The 22777-nt window shown below is 41.6% G+C and overlaps 1 protein-coding gene across 1 annotated transcript; it reads right to left on the bottom strand.

The window, feature by feature from the left end:
* Nucleotides 1-433: 433 nt before the first annotated feature.
* Nucleotides 434-15887, bottom strand: TEKT4 (tektin 4). Its single transcript, XM_009928813.2, has 6 exons — nucleotides 15287-15887; nucleotides 8121-8191; nucleotides 6433-6576; nucleotides 5348-5570; nucleotides 4193-4347; nucleotides 434-2687 (listed from the first exon to the last, which is right to left on the bottom strand). Exons 1-6 carry the CDS (start codon nucleotides 15818-15820, stop codon nucleotides 2471-2473), a joined length of 1344 nt encoding a protein of 447 aa, XP_009927115.2. The 5' UTR covers nucleotides 15821-15887; the 3' UTR covers nucleotides 434-2470.
* Between the last annotated feature and the right edge of the window lie 6890 nt (nucleotides 15888-22777).

Genomic DNA, 22777 nt, shown 5'->3' with positions numbered 1-22777 from the left:
ATTCTAATGAAGTCAAAAAAAGTCCACACTTTTCATACAGATTAGCAGGTAGAGCTCAAGACAATTGGAAGCTATAGCTCACCTGTGACCCTACCTCACACTGGAGACAGCTAAAACATCCTTTAAAATATTTCCTGGTAAATCCTCAGCTTAACAATGAATTATGAAAAAAATAATATAAAAACATATTTACACTGCTAGACCAGTGGCTTTATTTATTTTTTTTTTTAAATCAGTAATTAAAGAAAAAAAAAATTACTGAAACTTGAAGCTAGTCCATCTGATTCTCACTCTTAAAACTTGCTCCTATTCATCTCTTACCATGTGAATAGGGCAGTGATTACACTCCTGCCAATGTATTAGGTTTACCAGAGCAGGATTTTCCTTGATTGGCCTAAAGCAAGGGCAGACTAATTTAGTTCACAAACGTAAATTAAACTGATAGGCTTTAATTAGAGAAAGCTCCATTTACAACCCAATACAGGGCATAAGGTTATTTATACTCAGCACAGTCTCAGAGAAGATGGCAGCACTTTTCCCCTCTCAAATGTAAAACTCTTGAATCAAAATAATAATTTTGGGTCCTGGACCGCATGTTCTCCTCATCCCATCTGCCATAATCATAACCCAAATTCCACTATTTTTCTCTGGTGGGTGAGTAAGGTTAATTTGAATATGTTGCTCCTTTCTGTACTTTCTGAGAGGTTTCTGTGAATACTCCCATTAGTCTAAAGCCTGGTTCAGACGTACATGTGACCAAACAAGCAGCACTGTCTAGAGGTTGGGGCTAAATAACCAAAACTCTTTTAACACCACAGCTCTGAATACTAGAACACCCTTTAAAGTGTTTTATTCTTCTGGTGCAGCTAAAGTCAGTTTTATACACAACTGCGCAGTGGTGTAGCTGCATACAAGGTGTGTGATCCACCGGTTAGGCTGTAAGATTTGAGCATGAACAGGCTAGAGCATGCTGCCAACAAGAAAGGTGCTGAAGGTGTTTTAAGAATGGTACAATGAAGGAGAATGTTTTCAGTCTACCAAAATAATCTATAGTAACTGTTTTAAGTTCTGTGTGCAGAAAAGCATAGTAGAGCCATTTTTTTTTTTTTTTTAATCTACATGCCATTTCTCTCTAATAAGGATTCAACATCTGGACTATAAAAATATAATCATGAAGAGGAAATCTATTAAAAAAGCAAAACAAAACTCTTCAACACAAAGCCTGTAAAATAGAGGCTTGGGTCAAAAGCCCTCAGTGACGCAGCTGGTTTTCAAAGAAATGGCAGTAGCTTTTAGCAGGAGGGCAATTGCTAAATAGTGCTCTGCACATCCTGAGTTAAGATAATACAAATAGCTGTCTGTGAGAAAAACAGATAGGCTAATGGCCTCTCCTCTCTGGTTAACAGAGCAGGGCTATTCACAAAAGTACACTGGCTAGGGGTTTTTTTGTGTGTTTTGCTTTTTGAGTTGTTTTTTTTTTTTTTTCTCTCTCTTTGATAGCTGCTTTTTAAAAGTAAAAAATTGTAATACAGGAAACCATAATGGAATTCTGTTCTGTGACATCTTTTCCCCTTTTTTGACATGTCACATATTTAACCAAGTGGCCTACTAAGCTAATGGATGAATGACATTTGTTACAGTGCTCTGCTGGAGTAGATGAATCTGATGTGTTCTCCATTATGGATAATAGTTCAAACACATGCCTTGCTTCCAGGGAATAGTTGGAACAGATCAAGAGCTCAATTCAACATCCAAGTGCTTAAGCTGAAAGTCACGATTGCTATTCACAAGCTGTTCAGGTTTTTGTTTCTAAAAAATTCTAAATTTATTGACTTGAAGGTTAAAAAGCCCTGGACTCATTTTCAGATTACATAAGCAAGTGTCACAGCCTGGGAGTGGTTTTGCCAATAGGCAGATTGTCATCTAACCTGTGCGATCTTTTTTTTTTACTAATTGTGTTTGAGCAGCTTAAAAGTCTATCGTCTGTTTCCTTGCTGATCATGTGATCTTCTGTCAGGCAAGCAGTTTTATTGCTCTCCTTTCAGGCTGCCTGAAACTGCTAGCAAGCTATAAATGTCATATCTACATCTGTGTATATTATGATTATTCACAATACATATTCATTCAACATATTCACTTATTAGGGTGAAACCCCAAATATCACATACTGTGCAAATTATGTATATATGATATATAGATACATGGATATATATCATATATGATATATAGATACGTGAATTACCTTTAAGCTGTGTTTTAAACTCACTATACTTTTATAGGCAAAGTTTTACAGTACTTTTAAAGGCAAGACTCAAAGCCCACCATGATACTATACTAATGTATTTTAACCCAAATAGAAGAAAATACAGTGAATACAGTACTTCTGTGTATAACGTTATCCATGTATTTTATAGGAAAGATTCTAGACTACATTTTTCTTCCACACTTTGCATAGGTAGGACAGAGATTACTACTGGTAACCTGCTAATTTAAGAACAACAGGGTAGAGTGTGCGGTGAGCCATGCACTTTTGCCTATCAATAAAAATACTGTTTGTTTTCACTGCTATTTCTTTTTCCAAATTCATCCGTGTGTCTTCCAGGTTCCTCAGAGACTGTTCAGATTCCAGCAGTTTTTTCTTCAGGGATTCAATGGACTCCGTTAGTTCTTCAACTTCACCAGTCAACCTGAACAGAATTATGTTAAGTAATAAAAAAAAGAGAAGCCAGTCAGTGTTCAAAAAGACATATGAACTGTAATGGGAATAAAGATCAACAGCTATAGAATCACAATACTCAACAACAAAGGACCTCAGAGAGGTCCTACATACTTGGTCAAAAGCAGAGCTCACTTTCACAGCTTCTGTACGGAAGTCTGCCATGATTTAGATAGTACCAAGAATGTCTTTTTACACTAAATGCAGCGGAACTATCCATCCTCACCTCCTCCCCCTGCATAGGACACTTGTGCTAAGAATTATAGGACAAAATTGTCAGATAAGTCACCCAGTTTGACTGGATCAGCATTTTGTTAAGCCTGTTTTTTAAAATCTGTTCACTGGTATAAAACTCAAGTATTAAAGATGATACTTGCACCAGAGATCAGAAAACAGTCCTTACTTTAAAAGTATATAAGCTTTTAAAGAAGCAGCAGCACATCATTTTAAAAAAAGCAGCAAACCATTTTTAAAGCAGCACATCATTTCAACTAAAAGTCAATGGGGGTTAGGTGCTTTACTGCAACCTGCCTGCAGAGAAGGCACATATTTACTTCCTGGGAAAACAAGATTCCTGTGTACTGTGTGAACTGAGTAACTCCAAACAGTATAAGCCTGGCAATTAAACATATGCCCATTCAGCAAAGGACTTGCATGTGTCTTTAAATCCCATTAAAGGCAATGTACATACTGAAAAGCTTGCACATGGATGGTTTGCTGAATCAGGACCTTAAATGAGTGTGCCTGAGATGGTATAAAGCATCTGGATTAACTATAACTTCTTCCTCACTGTATAACGAACAGTATATTGGCTTTAAATGTTAGGCACCTTTGCTACAAGGATATTGTAAGCCTGCAAAAGCTGATTGCCCACTTTTCCTAAGGGTAGGAAAATGTGAAGGAGGAGAATCAATTACAAAGCTTATAATGAGATCAAAACTGACAAATGTGACACTCAGACCTTTAATTTGAAAGGATTTGTTGACCTCCAGTTTTAAAACGGATTATTACTGAAAATCAAATGCCACCAGCCCAGTGCTTGTTATTACTGAGGACTTATCTCAGACTATGAGTATATATGCAGCCCATTTACACTCTTGGCACTTGAAGCATAATTCATTCGGCACATAGTCCACCTTGTGGTGAACTTTTGCTAACAGCAAAAGGTTGCAAGTGATACACATGCTGTCAGATCTTTTTTGATCATCTAAATCAAAAAGAAACCACACAGTTCAGAAAAGAACGCATAGAGACAAAAGGCAGAGTTGAGTCTATAGATTTTCTATTTGTCAATACATTAGGTTAAAATGATATTTTCCTCACAGTGACTTCAGTCAGTTGAATTATTGCTGACTTAGAATCAAACCTAGCAATAAAAGCTAAAGGTTATGTTTTGCCAATAAAAAGTGCAAAAACTGTCTGACATCACTTCTGGATAGAATGGACACTTTGGAGGACTTGTTTAATAGCATTTACCTGAATTGTGCTTCATCTCTGCAGAGCTCTACATTGGGCCTAAAAGACCTGTCATACAGCCTTGTTTGAGCAACTTTCATGGGAGCTTCTTCGTCTTTGATAGCTTGTTTGAGAGCAGCAATGTTAGCTTCTTGAGCTCCAATCTCCTTAAGGATCTAAAGAGGATACCCAAGAAAAAGAACTGTTTAAAAAAAGATACACGTTGTCTCTGTGCATGCTATACATCTGTTCATGGTCCTAGTGAATTAGTTATAGTTTTGACTTCCTATTTGGCCAGAACATAGGAGAAATAGAAGTACAAAGGTGGTTCTGACCTCTTTATTTCTACTACTACACTGAGAATCTGATCTTTGGTCTAAAAAGAAGCAGAAAATATTCTGCAGCATGCTTGAAAACTCTTCCATGTCTCCTGACAACACATCCTACCCCATGAATTGCTTTAAATTTAATTGTAAATTTTTAACTGTAAATTATCCAAGAAAAATTCAAGTTATTTTGAATGAGATTGAGAACTGCTGATCAGCTTGGAAATGTATGGATTTCTGGCATTAGTGAAGAAAATGGAAAAGACAGGAAATTCTGAATTCCTTCTCCCTCATAACAACTGACAGACATGCAAAAAATAAAGTCTACGCAGCTGTCATTACCTAACAGGTGCTAATAAGTGACTGTTTTTTCCACACTTGCCAATGGCCTAACATAGAAGTAGGAGCTGCTCTACACTGGAGAAGGGGCAGAGGCTGAAGACACCTCTTGTCCCTTGCCAGGAACTGCTGATGATGATACTACTGCAGCACAGCATGGCTTTCATTCCATAAAAGTGATAATCAGGCTAGTCTGGGAATCCTGGCCCAAAGATCAGCTCCTTGATCACACAGTTTTAGGTTTTAGTTCAGCAAGACATGGAAGTAAGGGTTTAATTTTCTTCATATGTAAGTCTATCTCTTGTTTAGGGAAGCACAACAGATAGCAGAAAAAGCTGACTTGGAGCCACAATCCAGCTCTGAGGACTCTTATCAGATACTAAACTGACACAGAATAGTATTTGATACCTGACATGGACCAAGACATTTTTTTTCTAGAGGATAAATCTACTGTGATCTTCTCAAAAGAGACTATCATGCCTGTAGCCAGCATTCAAAAAATAACACTTACTTTTTTCAAATGATGCTCTAGTTTGTGTTTTGCATCATCCAGCTCCTCACAGCGTTTGGCAAAAGCCTCATTAACAGCAGCACATTGCATCCTCAGGTCCTCAGATACATCATGAAGAATATTGTCGATCAAGGCACGAAGATTGATGGAAGCCAGTTTTTCTCGTTCTGCCCTATAGATGTTGTCATGACTGAACTTGGCCCATGTCTCTGGTGTTGAGGCACTGGAAGAAGAGGTGAATGGTATACAAATAGGAACCTTGCTCTTTTGTTCAAGTTGCACTAAAGAGCCTGTTATCTCCCTGCAAAAGTGTTGTCAACCTTTATTTATTTTTGCTTTTGCATGCAGTCTAGACTTGCCATGAAGGAAGAAGACTAATCTTTTATAAAATTAATAAACTCTTGTTCACCTTGTTGCTTCTCAGGGAAATCATACATGACACAAACTCATCCAAAGTTCTTCCACCTTTAGCTAATACTATTAAGGCAAAAAAAGTATACACATACTTTTTGTGCAAGCACTTAAGTCACCAGCAAATAAACACGTTAATATATACAAGGTTTACAGTCTGTGTCTACTTTGAAACAAAAAGAAACAAGATCTCTGGTTATATTTTGCCATGTTAAGCAGCAGAACGAATTACGTAGCACTTGGGACATGGCATCATATGAACGCTGCCTGAAAGGGGAGGGGGAAGCAGCAAGATTTATTGTAATAGTAATCCTCTCTGTGTACAGGAAGCAGTGCTTGCCTTTCCCGAAAGAATGGCATGCCTGCCAATGTCAAATGGTAAGTCTCAATAGGATTTAGATCAGCTTTGAAAAGTATAAAGCCAATTATTTCCAAGAAAAACTTCTCCAAGCTCAGTTTGCATATAGCAAACCAACTTTGCCATCAGTGGTATGCCATGCTGAGATGGTAGCACTACCTTTACTATCCATGTAGCTATTTTAAAGCTATGACTTTGTATGTCCAAAGAAGCAGCAATCACACCTTTAATTCAGAGCAGCATTACAGCTTTCACTGACACAAAGGATGTACTGTATCTTACCAGGGTTATTTGTGGATAATGAGTAACTACTCACCTCTCTTCAAACTTCACTGAACTAGGATGGAATTGGATGTTGGTGCTCTGGTTACTGTATCTTTCACATTTATCATCAATGTTGTATGTTTCAATTTTGTCTGACCAGTCCATTTCACAAATCTCTTTGTGATCTCGATTTAATCTGAAAAGCCATAATTATCACACATTGTTAGTGGAAAACAATATAATTAAAACTATCAATCAATCACAGACATTTGTGAAGCTAGGCTCTGAGCCTTTTTTTTTTCAAAGAGCAATGAGAATGTAAACTTTCCTTTTTGTCTTGAAAAAAAATCCTAACCAAACTCTCCCACAACTATCTGCTAGAAGGATGGCAAGCCTGATGTGTTAACCAATACCCTAGACCTTCAGTACTGCTCTGTGCCTACTAAAGGCTTAGAGCTTTTATAGCCTGAGACAAAGGAGTTGTTGGACTTTGTTTTTTATGTAATAATCCCAAAACACAGAGTTCTTCTTCAATAGTGGCAACAGCTGCAGTTATTACGGGGAGAATAGGTAGGAGGTTTGCCCAACAGAACACTCTTCCCATGATAAGACATCAGGTCGTGCTGGTAGAAGACCCATCCTCCTCCTTCGCTAGTATATTGAGTGTGACTCAAATTTAAGACCTCCATAGAGTGACCCTGTATCATTCTCCGAGCCCTCCTATCTAGCCTTTCAAAGACTGTAGCATGCAGACAGTGTAATTTGTCCTTGGAAGATACAAGTACAATGATATTCAGAGTTAAAACTGCTGCTTTGTTGTAAATTAAATGAGGGACATGTCACCTAATTAATTAGAATTATTTCATATTACAAAAGACAGTGGGTCGTTACCAACTGTTAACACCAGATGTCACTCTCACCTCAGGAATTAAAAAGACCCTGCGGGGCCCATGGTACTAAAACGGTCTTAAAACAATTATAAAAAGTGAAGCCTGGACTCAGTAGACTCCTCTCATACTCTAATTGATGTAACAGAACTCCTTTAAATTATTTTGCATTTCTAGACATTCTTTCTAAAAACAATATTTCATTTTATCTGGTAGAATAGCACAAATTGGAGCAAATTAAAAAATTTAAAAACCTAAAATATCAAGGTTTCCAGCTAACTCCTTCATATTGATGCACCTTAGTATTTGGGTAACATCTTTCCAAAGGGCTTGTTATAAATTAAAAGCAAGTATTTCTTTAGCAATGCAATGAACATCCATACTGATACAGAAGGTAGAGTGAAGTTCCGTATTTTAAGTTCATACTGACATCTGGAGGCAAAAAATTCATCTCGAAAAGGTCCTTTGATCAGACAAATTATTTTAAATTATTTTAAAAGCACCTATACTACAAATATAGCACAAGTTGTAACAAGGTAGAGTGATATCCAGAGAATACTTTTATTGCAATTAAGTTTAGTGTTGGAAAACTAGAGAACTGAATACACAGACTGGAAACCAGGACTGAAAATATAAAGCATGGCTTTAGAGCAGGGCTCTTCTCTTACCTTACCCTACTTGAAAATCCTGAAGTTTCATCACCGAGTACCTCTTGTCAGGTTTAAATGGAATTCACACAGCTCATAAGCCTGGCATTGGTAAGATCTTTAACCCCTGGGCATTGTACCTCTATATGCCAGGAATTGTTTGGCTATATAAATTAGCTACTAAGGTATCGTGAAAAATGTCTTACCGCATCTGGTTGCCAGCTTGCATCAAAGTTCTTTTCAAAAGCTCCTGGATATTTCTGATAAGTTCAGCTTCCTAAATAAAAACATTGAGAGTTCTGTGATATCCAGAGCAGTACATACTATCCTGCAGAGCAATTTGATGTCAATGGTTGTGGATAAATACTTAAATCTTCTGCTCATTACCCACTCTTACCCTATTACTGCAAGACATGATTTTCCGAGCAGTTAGCAGATACCGAGGTAACTCAGCTGTAAGTCTAAGCCGGCAGCAATACTTGGAATACTTCTAAAACCTGGGGATTCATTATTTTCATGTTGCATGTGTATTCTATGAAAAAGGCTATGTTCTATCAGATTAAACAGAATATCTGAATTACTTGCAGAGCCTTGAAGTAGGGAAAAATAAGGCAACAGTATCATGCTCAGCAGGAGACCAGAGTCACTGCCTTGCACAAACACAAGGTGCCATTTTAAAACTGAGCAGGACACTGTCTGCCCTGCAAGCACAAACTCAGATGTCAGAGGCTGCTGCCTTGCACAGGGATGTGATACAGCAGATCAGCTTCTCCAGCAAGACACTGGCTTCCAGAACCTGCAGAGTCCTTGCAGATACCTTCAGAGCCCACTGCCGCCTTCTGTAGTAAGCATTTTATCTGTATGCAAGGGAGAGGCTTCCCATCAGAGTCCTGCAGATCTCCAAAAATACAGTTTGGTGATAAGATGCTATTTAACAGAAAGGAGTGACAGTATCATAACCTTCTGTTGGCCTGCCTCCTTTGAATGCTTTGTATTAACTAAAAAATAAAAGTTACTACTCTGTGATTTAAACAGCTATTGTCTGCTTCAGCAGGTGTAGGAAAGCTGTCATAATATAATCCCAATGACACTCACAGCTTTAATTTTTTTATTAGATCTACTTATTCCAGAACTCATTTTGCCTCTGGTGATGGACAGTATTGAGGACTGCAGAATTATCTCAGATATGCGATGTTGTTTGAGGAGTTAATTTCCTCTGAATTGCAAGACAGTGACTGCTCAAAGTCACGAAGCTTTGCCTCACCTTGATAATGGAGACGATGTCTGAAGTTTCAGCTCAAGCTGTTTTTAGCAGGAATGTTCATTTCAACACAAACATGATAAACCAAAAAAGACCATACTTTCTAATAATCTCTTGGTGAACAAAAAGTACCTGGTGTTCATTTTCGACTGCAGTAATGCTGCTTTAGGGATTAACTATCAATGCTCTATGAAGTGACTTTACTGACCTGGTGATTTCATATGATTATATAAAAGCCAGTCCAGCAAGCATTTTCTTCTTTTTTTTTTTATTTAAAGGAATTTAATATTTGAGGCTCAGATATTAAAAAGAGCTTTTGTATATGAAAAACTCCTAATTAATTTTGCTGTTTTACATGAATGACAGTCATCCAATGACAGCTAAGGGAATATGTACTTACTAATAAACTTTATTCCCAGAAACACTGCTGGCACTCGTTGATCCTTGTACTGTTCTTGACAAATAAATGAGTGCATATGTCCCTGCAGTGTCAGTTTCTCCATCATAAGAAACCACCAGGGACCATAAAAAAGATCATTTTATTCTAAATGGAAAAGGACAATCATGGTTCAAAAGAAAATATTATTCTTAAGGCTTTAAAAGAGCACAATTAAAATACATACATAGCTGAAGGTATCCTTTTACAAACTGTGAGAACACGAAGACTCACTTTCTGCAGGGAGGAAGTATTACAATGGCTGAATGGTCAAAGTAAAAATTCAAAAGGATTTTAAAGTGTTAGAAAGATCCAGCACTCAAAATTACATTTATAGTAATTGATACTATTTTGTGTTGGGTAGTCAGTCTCCATGTAAACAAAGAGACAACCAGTTTCCTGTGAGTAATGTGCACAATTTTAAATGAGAAAAGCCTTCCTTTAGCAATTAAGATCTCTCACATGGAAAGAGTGAAATAATGCAAAAATAAAGAATTCCCCTGTTGAATGACCTAAAATAAAATTTAAAAATGCATTCCCTGTTGAGGAGATATGCTTTCATATCTGACATTTAAACCTGAAGATGCAGTTGTCGTAATTAATGGCAGTCTAAGGCTAGTTAGAGTGAATAAACAGGCACAAATGACAATGAATTTTCAATGCTTATCTACTAAATGATTTTTCTTAACTTTTAAAACAGTTGAAAAGTCAGATTGTATGGCTGGTAGTAGCTGTGGCACTAGGGTGAAGGTGAAGATCCTTTGAGCTAGGTCCCTCAGTCCTGGCTGTACTGTTAGACATCGCAGTACGATCCAGCCTGCTGCCCACCCGTAGCTGTTGCTGGCTCGTGGGATCAACGTGGGAGAAGGTCCACACCGCATCAATGCCTGCCAGCTAGCACTGCCTGCAGAGGAGCAGGAGCTGGGAATCTCATACACCATGTCAAGGACTTACAAAATGCCATGTCGGCTCCTTCACATTTTCTTTGCAGAGTAAATTCCATCAACAATCATGGCAAAGAGAGCTGCAGCCTGGAGCAGAGCTCTCCCAGACTTTGTGATTTCAGCCATAAAAATGTGGGTGATTCCACGTTAAAATCCTGAGGGCAGATCTGGGTTTTAGCAAGTGGCAGAATAGATGACCTTTATGTGGTGTGTGCACAGGATTGTGTTGGCAATTCATTCGAAGGCCCAGTCTGCGTTAAGAGAGGAAAAGCACATGAAAGAGTCTCAGTTGCTAGCAGCATCTTTGGTTCAGAGGACAACATTAACTGCGATTTGCATTTCTTCGGTTCATGAGAGGACTTGGTGGATGAAATGTCTTTTTTTTCTCCTTATTTTTCCCATATATGTCTTCATGTGCTATCTATTAAAATGAAATACTGTCAAATCTGAAATTATCTTGGCTTCTTTTCAGCTGTCTTCTCCACAGTTAATACTAATAATAAACTTCTGTTATTATAAATGGTTGTCAATTAACGGGGAAAGAACATTCTATAGTTTAGCGTGCCACTTATTTTATTACAGTATTTAATGTTTATGATGCATAAGTCGGCTTTTCCTCAAATCTAGTGATAAAACCATCCCGGTTCATGACTTTGTAAGTGTCTAATTAATGGTGCAAAGAAAACATTTAAGAGCAGATGTTTGTGCCTTCCGTGAATTTACAAATTCAGGAGTTTTGCAGCCTGTCTTTTTACATCAGTGACTTGCAGATGTCAGCAATGTCTAAATACAGCACCCAGGGCCAGAATGACACAGTGAGAGAGCAGCTAAGAGGAACTGGTGGAACCCAGTGAGAGAGGCTGTGCAGTCGCCCTTGATTACAAATCCAGCTGCATCCATCCATCAGTAACATGACACCAGATGTCCCACACATCAGCACAGCAAATAAAACCAAGCTAGCTTACAGATCTCACTAGATTTAGACCCCCAAACACCGTGTAACAGGCAGACTGTTATTCATTACAGCTGGGAGTGAAAGCAGGTAAGAGTCTGCAAAATCTCAGCTCTGTGACTGGCCTTTTTTCTGCTGATCTCTGAGAGCCATTTCAAAATCCATGATCTGCAGATGCTGAAAATAAGCACCACACTCTTAACCGAGTTGTCTATATACAGGACTGTCCTAGTGCACCTGGTTCACTTGGCAAAGCTACAGATCCCAGTGTTTGGAAATGGCATTCTGTTGTTTTCCTTGCCCCATTATTGCAGTTAGCAGGAATACATACATATGTATCCTTTCTCCACTTTTTTAAACTTCAATTTTACACAGTTGACAGGATCTTGGCTAATGCCGTTGTCTTCAGCATCAGGGAATAGCTGGGGCTGACTTCATTGTTGAAGCAAACACACAACAAATCAACACTCTGAGTCTAGGGTAAAAAAATGGCATAAATGTAAGTACATCCACTTATTCCAAAGTCATATCTGGCACTCAGTTAAGGAGTCTGGACACTGGACATGTGAAAATAACCTTGAAATGCAGCTGAAACATGATTTATTGACAGTATACCATCACAAGGCAAGTCCTTTGCTAGGGCTTACATTTTCAATATTAAATGCGTGCACTTAAACATACTGAACTGTCACTAAATTGATGCAGAGGGGATTCAGAGGAGATGTCATATGGGTTATGAAAGTCAAAAACCTCATACAAAACAGATGCATGTACTGCTTTTTATGAACTCAGCTATTTCCAATGCAGCAGCACAAAGAAATACAATTATTCTATTTGAGAGATTTTATCTTCTTTTTAGTCATCAAATAACCTTCTTTATTGGAGAAACAATTGTGTCCTTCCACTTCTTTTTCTTAACCAGAACTGCATTAAGAAAAGATGAATAAGCTGTTAAGTGGAGTCAATGAACTTCTGAGTAACAGCTGATTTTACTATGCATGTGAGGAGCTTTCACTTAAATACCCTCATCCCTCATTCCAGCAGTGGCTATTTAGTGGTGCTGTGTATCGCAATAGGTGATCTACCTATGACTCCATGCTGCAAAGCAAATAGGACTGATGAGTTGGAACCAAAACTACCTAAATGAAATAGATGGTGTGCCAAAAAATGGGAAAACCCCAAATATTATCTGGATGCATAAAACCTTCATCACAGATACTTCTGTTTTCTTTGTGAGTCATCTGAAGTGATTCCTACTGAACAGATTAAAAAAGTGCAATTACATGCAGAGATTCAAAACTGATTGTATATGTGTATTTGATGTTGTCTCTTTAAATGTCACCTGCCAGAGGGCTGCTGAAAGGTGGTTACCTTGGCAGGATGCTCTGGAAACTAGGAAATGTTCTTCAGTGCTGTGGAAAGCTGAAAGCAGGTGTAAAACCTATGTCCTATGAAAAGCTTTTCCATGACTATGTGAAAGGTAGTCCCTTGTCCAGACATGCTCTTCCCCCAGTTGCAGATTCCCCATGCACCGGTCCATGGGACCTGGCAGGAACACGGCAAAGATACCAGAGAATGACGCCAACACAAGCCTGGGTTGCTAGTAGGAAAGGCAGAATTTCAAAGGAAGGAAAATGCCCTAGAATATCAATTGACTGTGTAATTAAAACTGCAAGGAAAATAATGTCTGTTTCCTAACACAGCTGACTTTTGGAAACTTTTTCTTCTTTTACTCAGTTTTTGCATGGGAAGAGAATAAATGACTCCTGATCTCCCTTGCGTTATCATTTCTTAAGAAAGTTAAGATTAGAAAGTGACTGTACAAGTAAGCAACATTCAGAAAAAGTATGTCAGTGCTTTAGTGATAAAATTTCCATAACTCCTCCAAATAAGCAAATATTGTAACACAGAGCTATGAGTGAACTGGGCTGTTAACTTGAAAATCTGCGCAGTGAACAGTCAGAATTCATGGAAGAGCAGCTCTAAGTGTCAAGAATTATTAGTTTTGGAGAGTAAGAAATACAAGGTACCATCTGATTTCTTGCAGTGAAAGAGGTATAGAGTATGGCTGCAGCTTAAAGAGCTGGCAAAGCCACAGAGGGCACATTTTAACATCTATTTGCAAACATTCATGCCATAAAATCTATTCCTCTGTGAAAATGAGAAGGATTTCCTCTGGTATTATGTACTCCTCTTTCTTCTGCACTGCAAAGGTCATTGGCATGGCAACAAAATCTTCATTTCTCAAGGGTCCATCTGCTGCTGGTATACACGCCTCATCTGAACTCATATCATACTTTTTTGATGACATCCTACTTGGCTGTTGACGGTCTGTCGTCACAAGCACACAATCACAATTTCAGGTGAAGAATTAGCAGCAGCAGCAGCAGCAGATGGACTTCTGAGCAATGAACAAACTATTCTCTGAGATCAGGAGGAAAGAAATAGAGGAGAGAAATCCTGCCAGAAAATTATTTTGGGGGCTAAATCTAATATTTCATGATTTCTCTAAAACATCAGCAGCTGATGAAAATAATTTCTTTCCTGTAATCTGAATTTTGTAACAATTCGCATACTGAAATATCCTACGCACTAACTCCTCACATGATTATATTTTTGACTGGAACAACCTCTTAAATATTGATTACAGTTCAGCAATTGTACACAATTCCTATTCAAAATATTGCTGAATACTATCATGCTAAATACTATCATGCCATCAACCACGGAAGTCTCTTCAATATTTTTCTAACAACAAATATTAATCATCTGGTTTAATCAGTAAGTCATCATGAATCAACTTTCACAGTATATTGGAAGCTGCAGGCAAATAATCATTAATTTATTTGTGGGACACTAGAATATGTATCATTCCAGAGTGAAAAATGACCCAGAATCTGCTCTCTGTAACATCTGCAGCCACAATAATTGCATCAGCTTTGAAGGCAATTTACATGCAGTGTTGGATCTCAGTGACAGATAACAAAGTGTCAGCTGGAGTAAAGAGTCCTCCATGGCAGGAAAAGGATCAAGCAAATTTCAGGAGAGTCTCAGGTTTGCGGAAGTCACACTGTCAGAAATACCATCTGTCTGTGCCCCCCCTGCTTACCTGCAGCTATCACCTCATGCAGGTGTCACACAACTACACTGTACTGTTCATTGTACTGTCCTGGACATTTAAAATGATGGTTTGTGTTGAGACACTGTTTGTGTTGGATCAGCACCTCGTCGTGAACCTTGGCAAGACTACAGCGTCAGACTCAGTAGTAAAAGGTAATGGCAGAGACTGCCAGATTTAGGACAGCTTGAGTATGGAAATAGGCAAGGAGCATTTCACTTGTCCTGAACAGTCCGCTTATTGGGTACTGCATTTTTGAAGTGTAGCCTGCAGAGGTGAGGGGGCTTTAAGCCAAGCAGAGGCTGGAAGAAGTTTAATGCTAGAATAGGATGCCCATCTTGGTTCAGGAAACCTCTGTTTTGATTTTGTTTGGATCTGGTCTGAGAGCGGGGATCTGGTCTCCTCTAGTCATACTCATGTGATTTTAAATACTTTTTAAATAGAGGAAGAATTTAAAACAATCCTTCTTAAACCTAGGAGTGACAGACAGAGTCCAGGCTGCCAGGAAGGGGCACTAGGCCTCTGTGCATTGCTAGAAGAGACCTTCACGAGCTGCAGTTGTCACCTACTGACAAAGCTGTTCATCATTTTGAATTCTGATACCAGAGCAGCACTAAGAGAGGGCTGCCAACAACCCTTAACATCCTAATGTCCTGCTCACCTTCAGCAACTCTCTCTCTACCTCATCACTGACCAGGTCCGGGGGTTGCCTCCTCTCCCGACACTGCAGGTTATCGGTAGCAATGGCATAGGGCACCTCGGTGGCATCGAGCGCCCTTTCCAGCCGCAGCTTCTGGGCTGCCAGCAGGCCGGTCTCGGCATCCAGCTCCTCAATCTCCTTCTGGAGCTCGGCTTTCCAGAAGTGTATGTCCCGCAGGCGCAGGCCCAGGCTGGCCGTGGAGTCCCGTTGGGCACGCTGGGCGGTGGCAGCGGCCCGTTCGGCCAGCTCTTTGGCCTCGGCCCGGCCGCGCTCGCCCTGCTCGCAACTGGTCGAGGCCTTGTGGTACAGATCGTTGTTGCTCTGGTACCACTCGGCGGGCAGGTACTTGGCAGTACGGAAACCAGCCGTGGCCAGGCCGCTGGAGGAGTCGGGCCCCGTGTTCAGCGCCATCTCGTACACCTTCACGGGCAGGTCGGAGGCGGGCACGGCCTGCGGAGCCGGCTCCTTGGTCAGCAGGACCCCGGCCTGCGCCATGGCTCCCGGGCCTCCCGCTGGGGCAAAGCCCGGCTAGGCCGCGCCGCGTCCTCCCGTCGCCGGGGCAACGGCAGCAGCCAATGAGGAGGCGGGTCCCCCCCTCCCGTCGCGAAGGAAAACCCGAAGTGGCAACGGGGGATAACGGCCCGCCCCGCGACGACAGCCACCAATCAGAGCGCGGATCCGCCCCGAGGGCGCGTCGGATAGGGAAACGCCGGCTGCCCCGCACCCGCCTCCACGCTGCTTGTTGCTATGGCGACGGGGACACCCAATGGGGAAGGGGCAGGGCTTGGCGCGGGGGGCGCTGGCGGTGTCATGGCGGCGGCGGGCGGCCTCGGGGCGGGAGGGATTCCCGGCACAGGCCTCGGTGCGTGTCGTAACGCTTGTAATTCGGAGAACAAAGATACCCTGGAGTCTTACATTGCGTTCTGGATCCCCTTTGTGCTGAGGAACTTCTCTTTTCCAGCTGCTTCCTGGGCGCAAAACCACTTTTCTCTGTTTGTGTTGAAAATACACGAGGATCCTGACAGGACTTCTGCCCGGTTCCTGTCCAGCAGGCGGTGGAGGTGAGGCGGAGGTGCTGTGTGCCCCTCCGTGCTCGCCCCGGGGCCCAGAGAGGCCCTCGGCCGGTGGTCGAGGGCCTGTGGAGGCCACGGGGCCCTGGGCAGGGCCTGCGGCATCCGCTGGTTTTAAACCATTCAATTTCATACGTTTTTTCACTTCATTCTTACACCCAGATGTTGGCTCTGAAGACAATTTGCGTGACTCCGGCCTTGCCACAGATCAGGTGCATGTGAAATCCAGCTGCCGCGGCATCCCGTTTAATTTTCACCCGGGGAGATAAAGGCAGCTTATGCTTGAACTATATTAAAATTTTGGGGGGGTTGCCATCACTGTGCAACAAGGAAAAGAAATGAGAGGCTGCGAGGTGAGAGGCATCCGTCCTTTCAGAGCCCTTGGAGAGGGAAGGTGCTGGAGAGCCCGGTGACAATAGAGGGCACCCTCGTCCTTGCACTGCGACAGATCCTCTGTCTTCAATGTCATTTTGATTTAGAAAATAAAAAGGAAGAAAAAGCCATGTGCACTGCAGCCCGCCCAGTGTCATCCAGGCTAATCGGCTCCTCGGGTGTTGAGGAGAGCGATGCCTGAACTGCATCGAGGTGTGCGCGGCAGATAACGCACACACGCCGCCGGCGTGGAGTCATGACTCCCTGGCTGCTGAAAGGTGCCGTTTGCACCACACAAACTTCTGCAGAAGACACTTTGCTTTATGAGAGTTTGCTCTAAATCCACAGAAAGTCAGTGCTTTTTTATTTTTTTCTTTTTTCTCTCCTACGGGGTCTTGCACTCTTTAGAAAGATCAAGTGGTTGTCCCTGATAGAGAGCCTGCATTTGAAAGATGCATCGTGCATTGGCTACAAGCTGCTGCCCGCCAACCCTGTGCCACAGCTGGCAGCACATGCCTAGCAAAGGTCCCCTTCCACAGAGACAGCGTTGAAAAAGGAGATTCAGTCCCAGCAGAGATAAGAAATCCTTCACCTTCCCTTTTGCAAATATAATATAATTGGCCCTCCAATCAAACAGCAGCAGTGGATGATCTCTTTGCACTGCTGAAGTCCCTGGAATGATGCCCTTTGCTTTCCCTTTGCACTCCTTTTTTCATGCATCTTTCCTCTAACTGTAACTGTCCTATCTGTTCCTTTCCTTACATTACCCCCAGCCTGTACCTTTCTTTCCTCTGCTTTTGGCCTTCTCTGCATGACAATCTATGCAAATTTTGCATTTTTAAAGTACAATAAGTCCATAGGAAAAGTCCTGCTGAGCTATTCAGAGTGAAAGTCCTTGGTATGGAAAATACATTTTTGGAAAATAATGGCAGCAACAATTTGCTATTAAGTAGCATTTTTCTCTGAAGGTTTTGAAAGAGCTTTTATTAGTAGCATCTTATCACAGCCCATTCAGTCACCCAGGCAGTTTTGAAGGTGGGTCGGTCAGGGCCATGATGGGATGTGGCTGAGGTTGCAAACTTAGCAGCTGAGTTCTAGGCCCTAAATGCAACTAGTGAATTATAATCTTCTCCAATAGGGAAACACTGCACAAAAAATATATAAAGTCTTCCTGATCCAGTGCGAGGATTACTTCAGCGAGCAGTTTTAGGGTTGTTACCCCAACTGGTCAATGTTTCCAAGGACCAGAGAGATTTTGGGGAGTATTTTCATCCAGCTGGTTTTTTTGTCAGTCTAAGCCTGCTTTCAAGTGTTCACAGATGCATCATGTCCTAACAGGCTGCATATCACGTTGTTGCAAGAAATAAAAGCAAAACCTATTGGCACCTGGCAGATTCAGGAGTTCCCTTCATTATCCAGGGCAGACCCAGGGACCCTGTGTTTCAAAGCCATTCTGACAGTCAAGTGATTTAATATGCCACTGTAACACATAAATTATTAACAGCTATTCAAGATGTTCCCAGAGCACAAGATGACAAAACATACTGGAAGAAAAGAACAGAAATGTTTTCCAGCTCAAATCTTTTGACATGCAATAGATTAAGATTTCTCTTGGCTAGAATCCTTTTTATAGGAAACTGATTCCCCTTCCCACAGCAAATGTTCCTGTTTATGTCAGGTGCCCTGTGAGCTTTTTGGCTTGCTGCTGCTGCTTCTTTTTGCCTTCTTTCTTTCTTTTGTTTGATTTTTTTAAATTAGCATGAGTGGCCAAGGCAATGTTGTCACCTGGATCCAGTCTTTGTGTTTCCACCTAATTCCTTCCATGCCGCTGTCTGTAGGACAGACTGCAAACTGCTCAGTGGAGTAGTATAGGTCTTGACCATGGAGAAGGGAAAGGTTTCCTCTCATACCCCAGCAGCGGGGAGGTTCATTTCTTGTCCACAGCACAGAAATACTGGAAGCGCTTTCTCCAAAGAAGGTCTTGGCCCTTTAACATATTCCGTCTCCTTGTAAAGGTAATCAAAAGCTTGAAAATGTGACCCACTTCTATCCAAATATCCCTCCAAGCAGAGCTCAACACATGATAGAGTATTCTGAAAATTTGCTTTTCAAGCTGTGTTGATGCTGTGGGGGCTGCCCATGGGGATCTGCTGAAGGAAGGAACCCAACTTACTTTGTTGTTCTAAGCTTAACAAATTCTCAGCACAGAGCAGCTGTATCGTGGCCACTTTCTTGGAATTAATAAGCATAATTACTAACTAAATGCTGTCCCATCAGCAGAGAGGTCAGAAACAAGACCAACAAGACCACCTGCCATATAGTTTCTTGAAAGAAGGAGCTTTGTTCTCATGTTTAATGTAGGGAAACCTTGCTAAGAATGGAGAGTACCTCATAAACCTTGTATAGTTGGCCAGGTATAAAGAGATCTACTGCAAACAGGCTACAGACTGATCACCTGGCATAAATATAATTTACTCCCCTTCCCCTCCCAGCTCTGTCCCAATTTCCACAGAGAAAATATATAGATGTGCTGGCTGTCAGGGAGACGTGGTGCCTCTCCATCAAAAGCAAGCACAGTCACTTTTCATATCTCTGTTGTGAAGTGCCAGAAGATGTTTCCTCTCTCTCAACTAACGAAGTGGGGTGGGCAAAGAGAGCTGAACCACTTTCCTGGGCGGCTGGACTGGCTGCTAGGCTTTGAAGTGCTCACTGCTAACAAATAACCAGCCATGCACACAGGCAAGCAATCAGTCACACAGTCAGGAAATACCATCTAACATTTAACTGTAATTCGGTATTTTGCAATGAGGGGAAAAAGACATAGCTGAAATGGAGTGGTACTACATTAAAGTTTATATGGTACATTTAGAGGGGCATTGGCCTGAGCAGCCCATTCTCAGGACAGACTTGCTTAAAAAATTGATCTCCCTTTCTTTGTTCACAGTGGACATTCTCATGATGAATTATCTGCAAAGCAGCCAGGGGTTGCTTTCACTGCATTTCAGATCCCAGACCCCAGTCCTGCAGCTTGGACTACTCCCATCCCATAAAAACTCACACTGATGACCCTAACTGGTGCACCACTTTACATCGAAGAAACACTGCATCTGAGGATCCTGATTTGCTTTTCTTACCTCTATGAATCAGGACGATATTCACAAAACCTGTTCAATTTGTGTCATTTTGTCATATTTGCTGCTGTTGAATGATTCAGTTTCTTGCGTCATTTAATAGCCCTTGAAGCTCTGGGTCTGCCTCTCTGAAATGCAGCTTCTAACCCAGACTGACCAAGGAGAACTTGCTGGCAAATGCTGGCCACGACTGAGCCATTAAAGGCATAGAAGGTAGATGCCAGGCTCTTAAATCTCATGGCTTTCATGTCTCCTCTTGGCTCACCTAAGTGCAGCACCTGATTCTCCATGTCCACGCTGACCAGGACAAGAAATCTTGGGCTCAAACTGGGCATTGACAAGGAGGGCTGTGTGAGCCCCAATGAGGAGGGCTGGGGCAGCGGGAGGACAGGAGATGAACCCTGGCTTTCCCATGGCATTGCAAGGAAAGGCCTATGAATATCATGGGCTGGGAGCGCTGCTTCAGAAAAGCCATCTGTCTGAAACAGTGGGCCAAATTCTCCTTGTGGCGACATACTTGTTAGAATTTAACTCAGTTTTACCAAGAGTGGAACATCGATTTCCTTTATTTAATATAGCATCATTATACTTTTTATCTGCTGGCTGCATACCCCAGTGATGAGTACCTTAGCAGGGTGATAGATAGAAAACACAGTGCATTCATCTAGATGATAGATAGTGAGAAAGTGTGGTGAATTAGTTCAGAGGAGAGAAAATACAGTCAATTATTTTATATAAGGCAGCGTCTGGTACTCACAATCCCTGCCTGAGAGCGACAGAACACATGAATAAAAAGATTAAAGAGTTTGGAAGTGAAATTTTTGTTTTAATATCAACATATGGGCAAAGTGTTACATTTCAGCTTAAGAAATAAACATTTGCTAGCCTCCGGAGCACTGATGTTCAGCAAAAGACTGAGACCAAAGGTTATCTAAGAACATAGGCATTGTTTTTATATTGTCTCATATCATTGAGATTATAAATGACTGCTGTTTTGAATCTAATCACCCCTTCCTAGAATTTGATAGATTCAGATAACATGAATTATTTGTAGCAGTATTAGCATTTCTTTTTAAAAAGCAGTTATTTCACAAACAAAACAAAGCATAGATTGAGCCATTCCACCATGGATGAAAACACCACTTAAAGCTTCATTTCCCAGCCTTGTATCTCAGAGGCAGACTGTGTTTGATTAGATCCTTCCAGCGGGTGAGATCAGTTTGAGTGACAGCTATCTATGCCAGATCGACGCTCTGTTTATTTGCATTTTCCACCAGCTCCGGGAGTTCGCACTTTCTCCTTCCTGAAATCCATCTTGATGGGGCAGCATTAGACAAATCATTTTAATTATAGTGCAGGGACTGGAGGCTTTTCAGAAGGTCAGGGTCTCTGTGCTGACAGGTTTGATTAAAACCAGACATAGGTAAAGAGACCAGAGTTAGATGGAGAGCAGCGAGTCTGGGCCAAAAGGGAGAGGGACAGCAAGTAGAGATTATCTCATCTCCACGACCCTGTGACGTGTCCATCTTCCCGGCAGTGGCGAGCCAGGACTGTTTGGCAGTGAGAGAAGTGAGGACATTTCTGCTTACATCACAGCAGGGATGTCAAACTGACAGTGTGCATTGTAGGGACACTTGGAGGTTGAGAATAATTAGCTAAAATCCCTGCTTTCTCCTCTCCCGCTCAGTCAGAGCTGCCATATCCTCTACGGCAGTAGGTCGCTGATTTGCAACAGTTGGGATCTGCCGCCCTCCCGTTACGCCAGGCCAGTCAATGAGGAAATTCAGTGGCAGTGTTGGTCCAAAGCTGCGCCGCGGTAGGACTTGTTTTGTCACAGAGCGGCCTGCCACATGCTGCCAGCCAGAAGGACTGGAAGCGGGAGCTGGCGAGTGCCTGGTTGGGGTCTGGCTTGGCAACGTGGGCACCGAGCTGCTGAAACAAAACCGATACCGTCCTCACCCAGGACTGCCAGGCCCCTTCCTGCTGCTGGCTGCTCCTTGTACAAGCATGGGTGGAGATAGCTCTTGCATTATTTAAAAAGCAATAGCAGTCTGGTTGTTCAGACCTTCACTGGAATAAACTGGTTTAGTTCCAGTAGGTAAATGAAATTACACTGACATTTACCAGCAGAAAATCTGATCTCATGCATATAGCATGACAAGATATTGTCTCTTTAAAAACTTCCCAGATTTTGACTTTCAAATTCCGCTTAGCTGTTTTCTTCTGATGGACTTTTGTCTTATTAGCTTCCCTTATGCTCATCCAAACATCATTGTGATGTCTATTTCTGGAGCATCCCTTCCTTCCAAATCAAACACCTGGCACGTGAGCGTGGGTCCCATTGGTAAGTGTGTGGGTGTGGGAGCACAGCACTGAATCATGATGAAGTCTTTTGAGTTTGTTGAGTCTCTTTCACCAAATTGCCTTCCCATGTGAAGGATATGTTGCTCTGTCCCCTAGACCTGCATGAACGATGAGTCACATGCATTTATTTTTGCTTTCCAACAACTGCTATCAGTCTGGGAAGTGTGTCCTGTGATTTTTCAAAATTGAAATCCATGTGCGGTTGCACCAATCTCTTCTACAGAAAGCAAGTCTTGGGCTGTCTTTTTGGTGTGGGTTTTTTTTTTCTCTCTTTTCCTAATTTATTGTGCTTAAAGGTGCTACGTGGTGATAATCAGACAGTGTACTGCTGACCTTATGGAGTTCAGCAGCCATCTGTTTAAAACAGAGATATAAAGAATTTCCAGAGAAGCCTTTTATTATTCTCTTGGTTCAAGAGAATAACAGGAGGAGTCCTCAGCATGGACAGCAGTTTTACAGCACTAACAAATTCCACAGCTAACAGGAAAACAATCAATTTATCACCCAAGGCCGCT

Source organism: Haliaeetus albicilla, chromosome 22 (assembly GCF_947461875.1).
Source record: "Haliaeetus albicilla chromosome 22, bHalAlb1.1, whole genome shotgun sequence".
Classification (NCBI taxonomy): Eukaryota; Metazoa; Chordata; class Aves; order Accipitriformes; family Accipitridae; genus Haliaeetus; species Haliaeetus albicilla.
This window is presented reverse-complemented; position numbering and strand designations above follow the sequence as displayed.

What these genes read in the sequence shown, in the direction of transcription:
- TEKT4 (XM_009928813.2), bottom strand. Translation starts at nt 15,820, where the DNA reads ATGGCGCAGGCCGGGGTCCTGCTGACCAAGGAGCCGGCTCCGCAGGCC. An exon ending in CAAGCTGGCAACCAGATGCG is followed by an intron (nt 6,577 to 8,120) that starts GTAAGACATTTT and finishes ATGGCTTTTCAG; the next exon opens with ATTAAATCGAGATCACAAAG. An exon ending in TCAGTGAAGTTTGAAGAGAG is followed by an intron (nt 5,571 to 6,432) that starts GTGAGTAGTTAC and finishes CTCTTCTTCCAG; the next exon opens with TGCCTCAACACCAGAGACAT.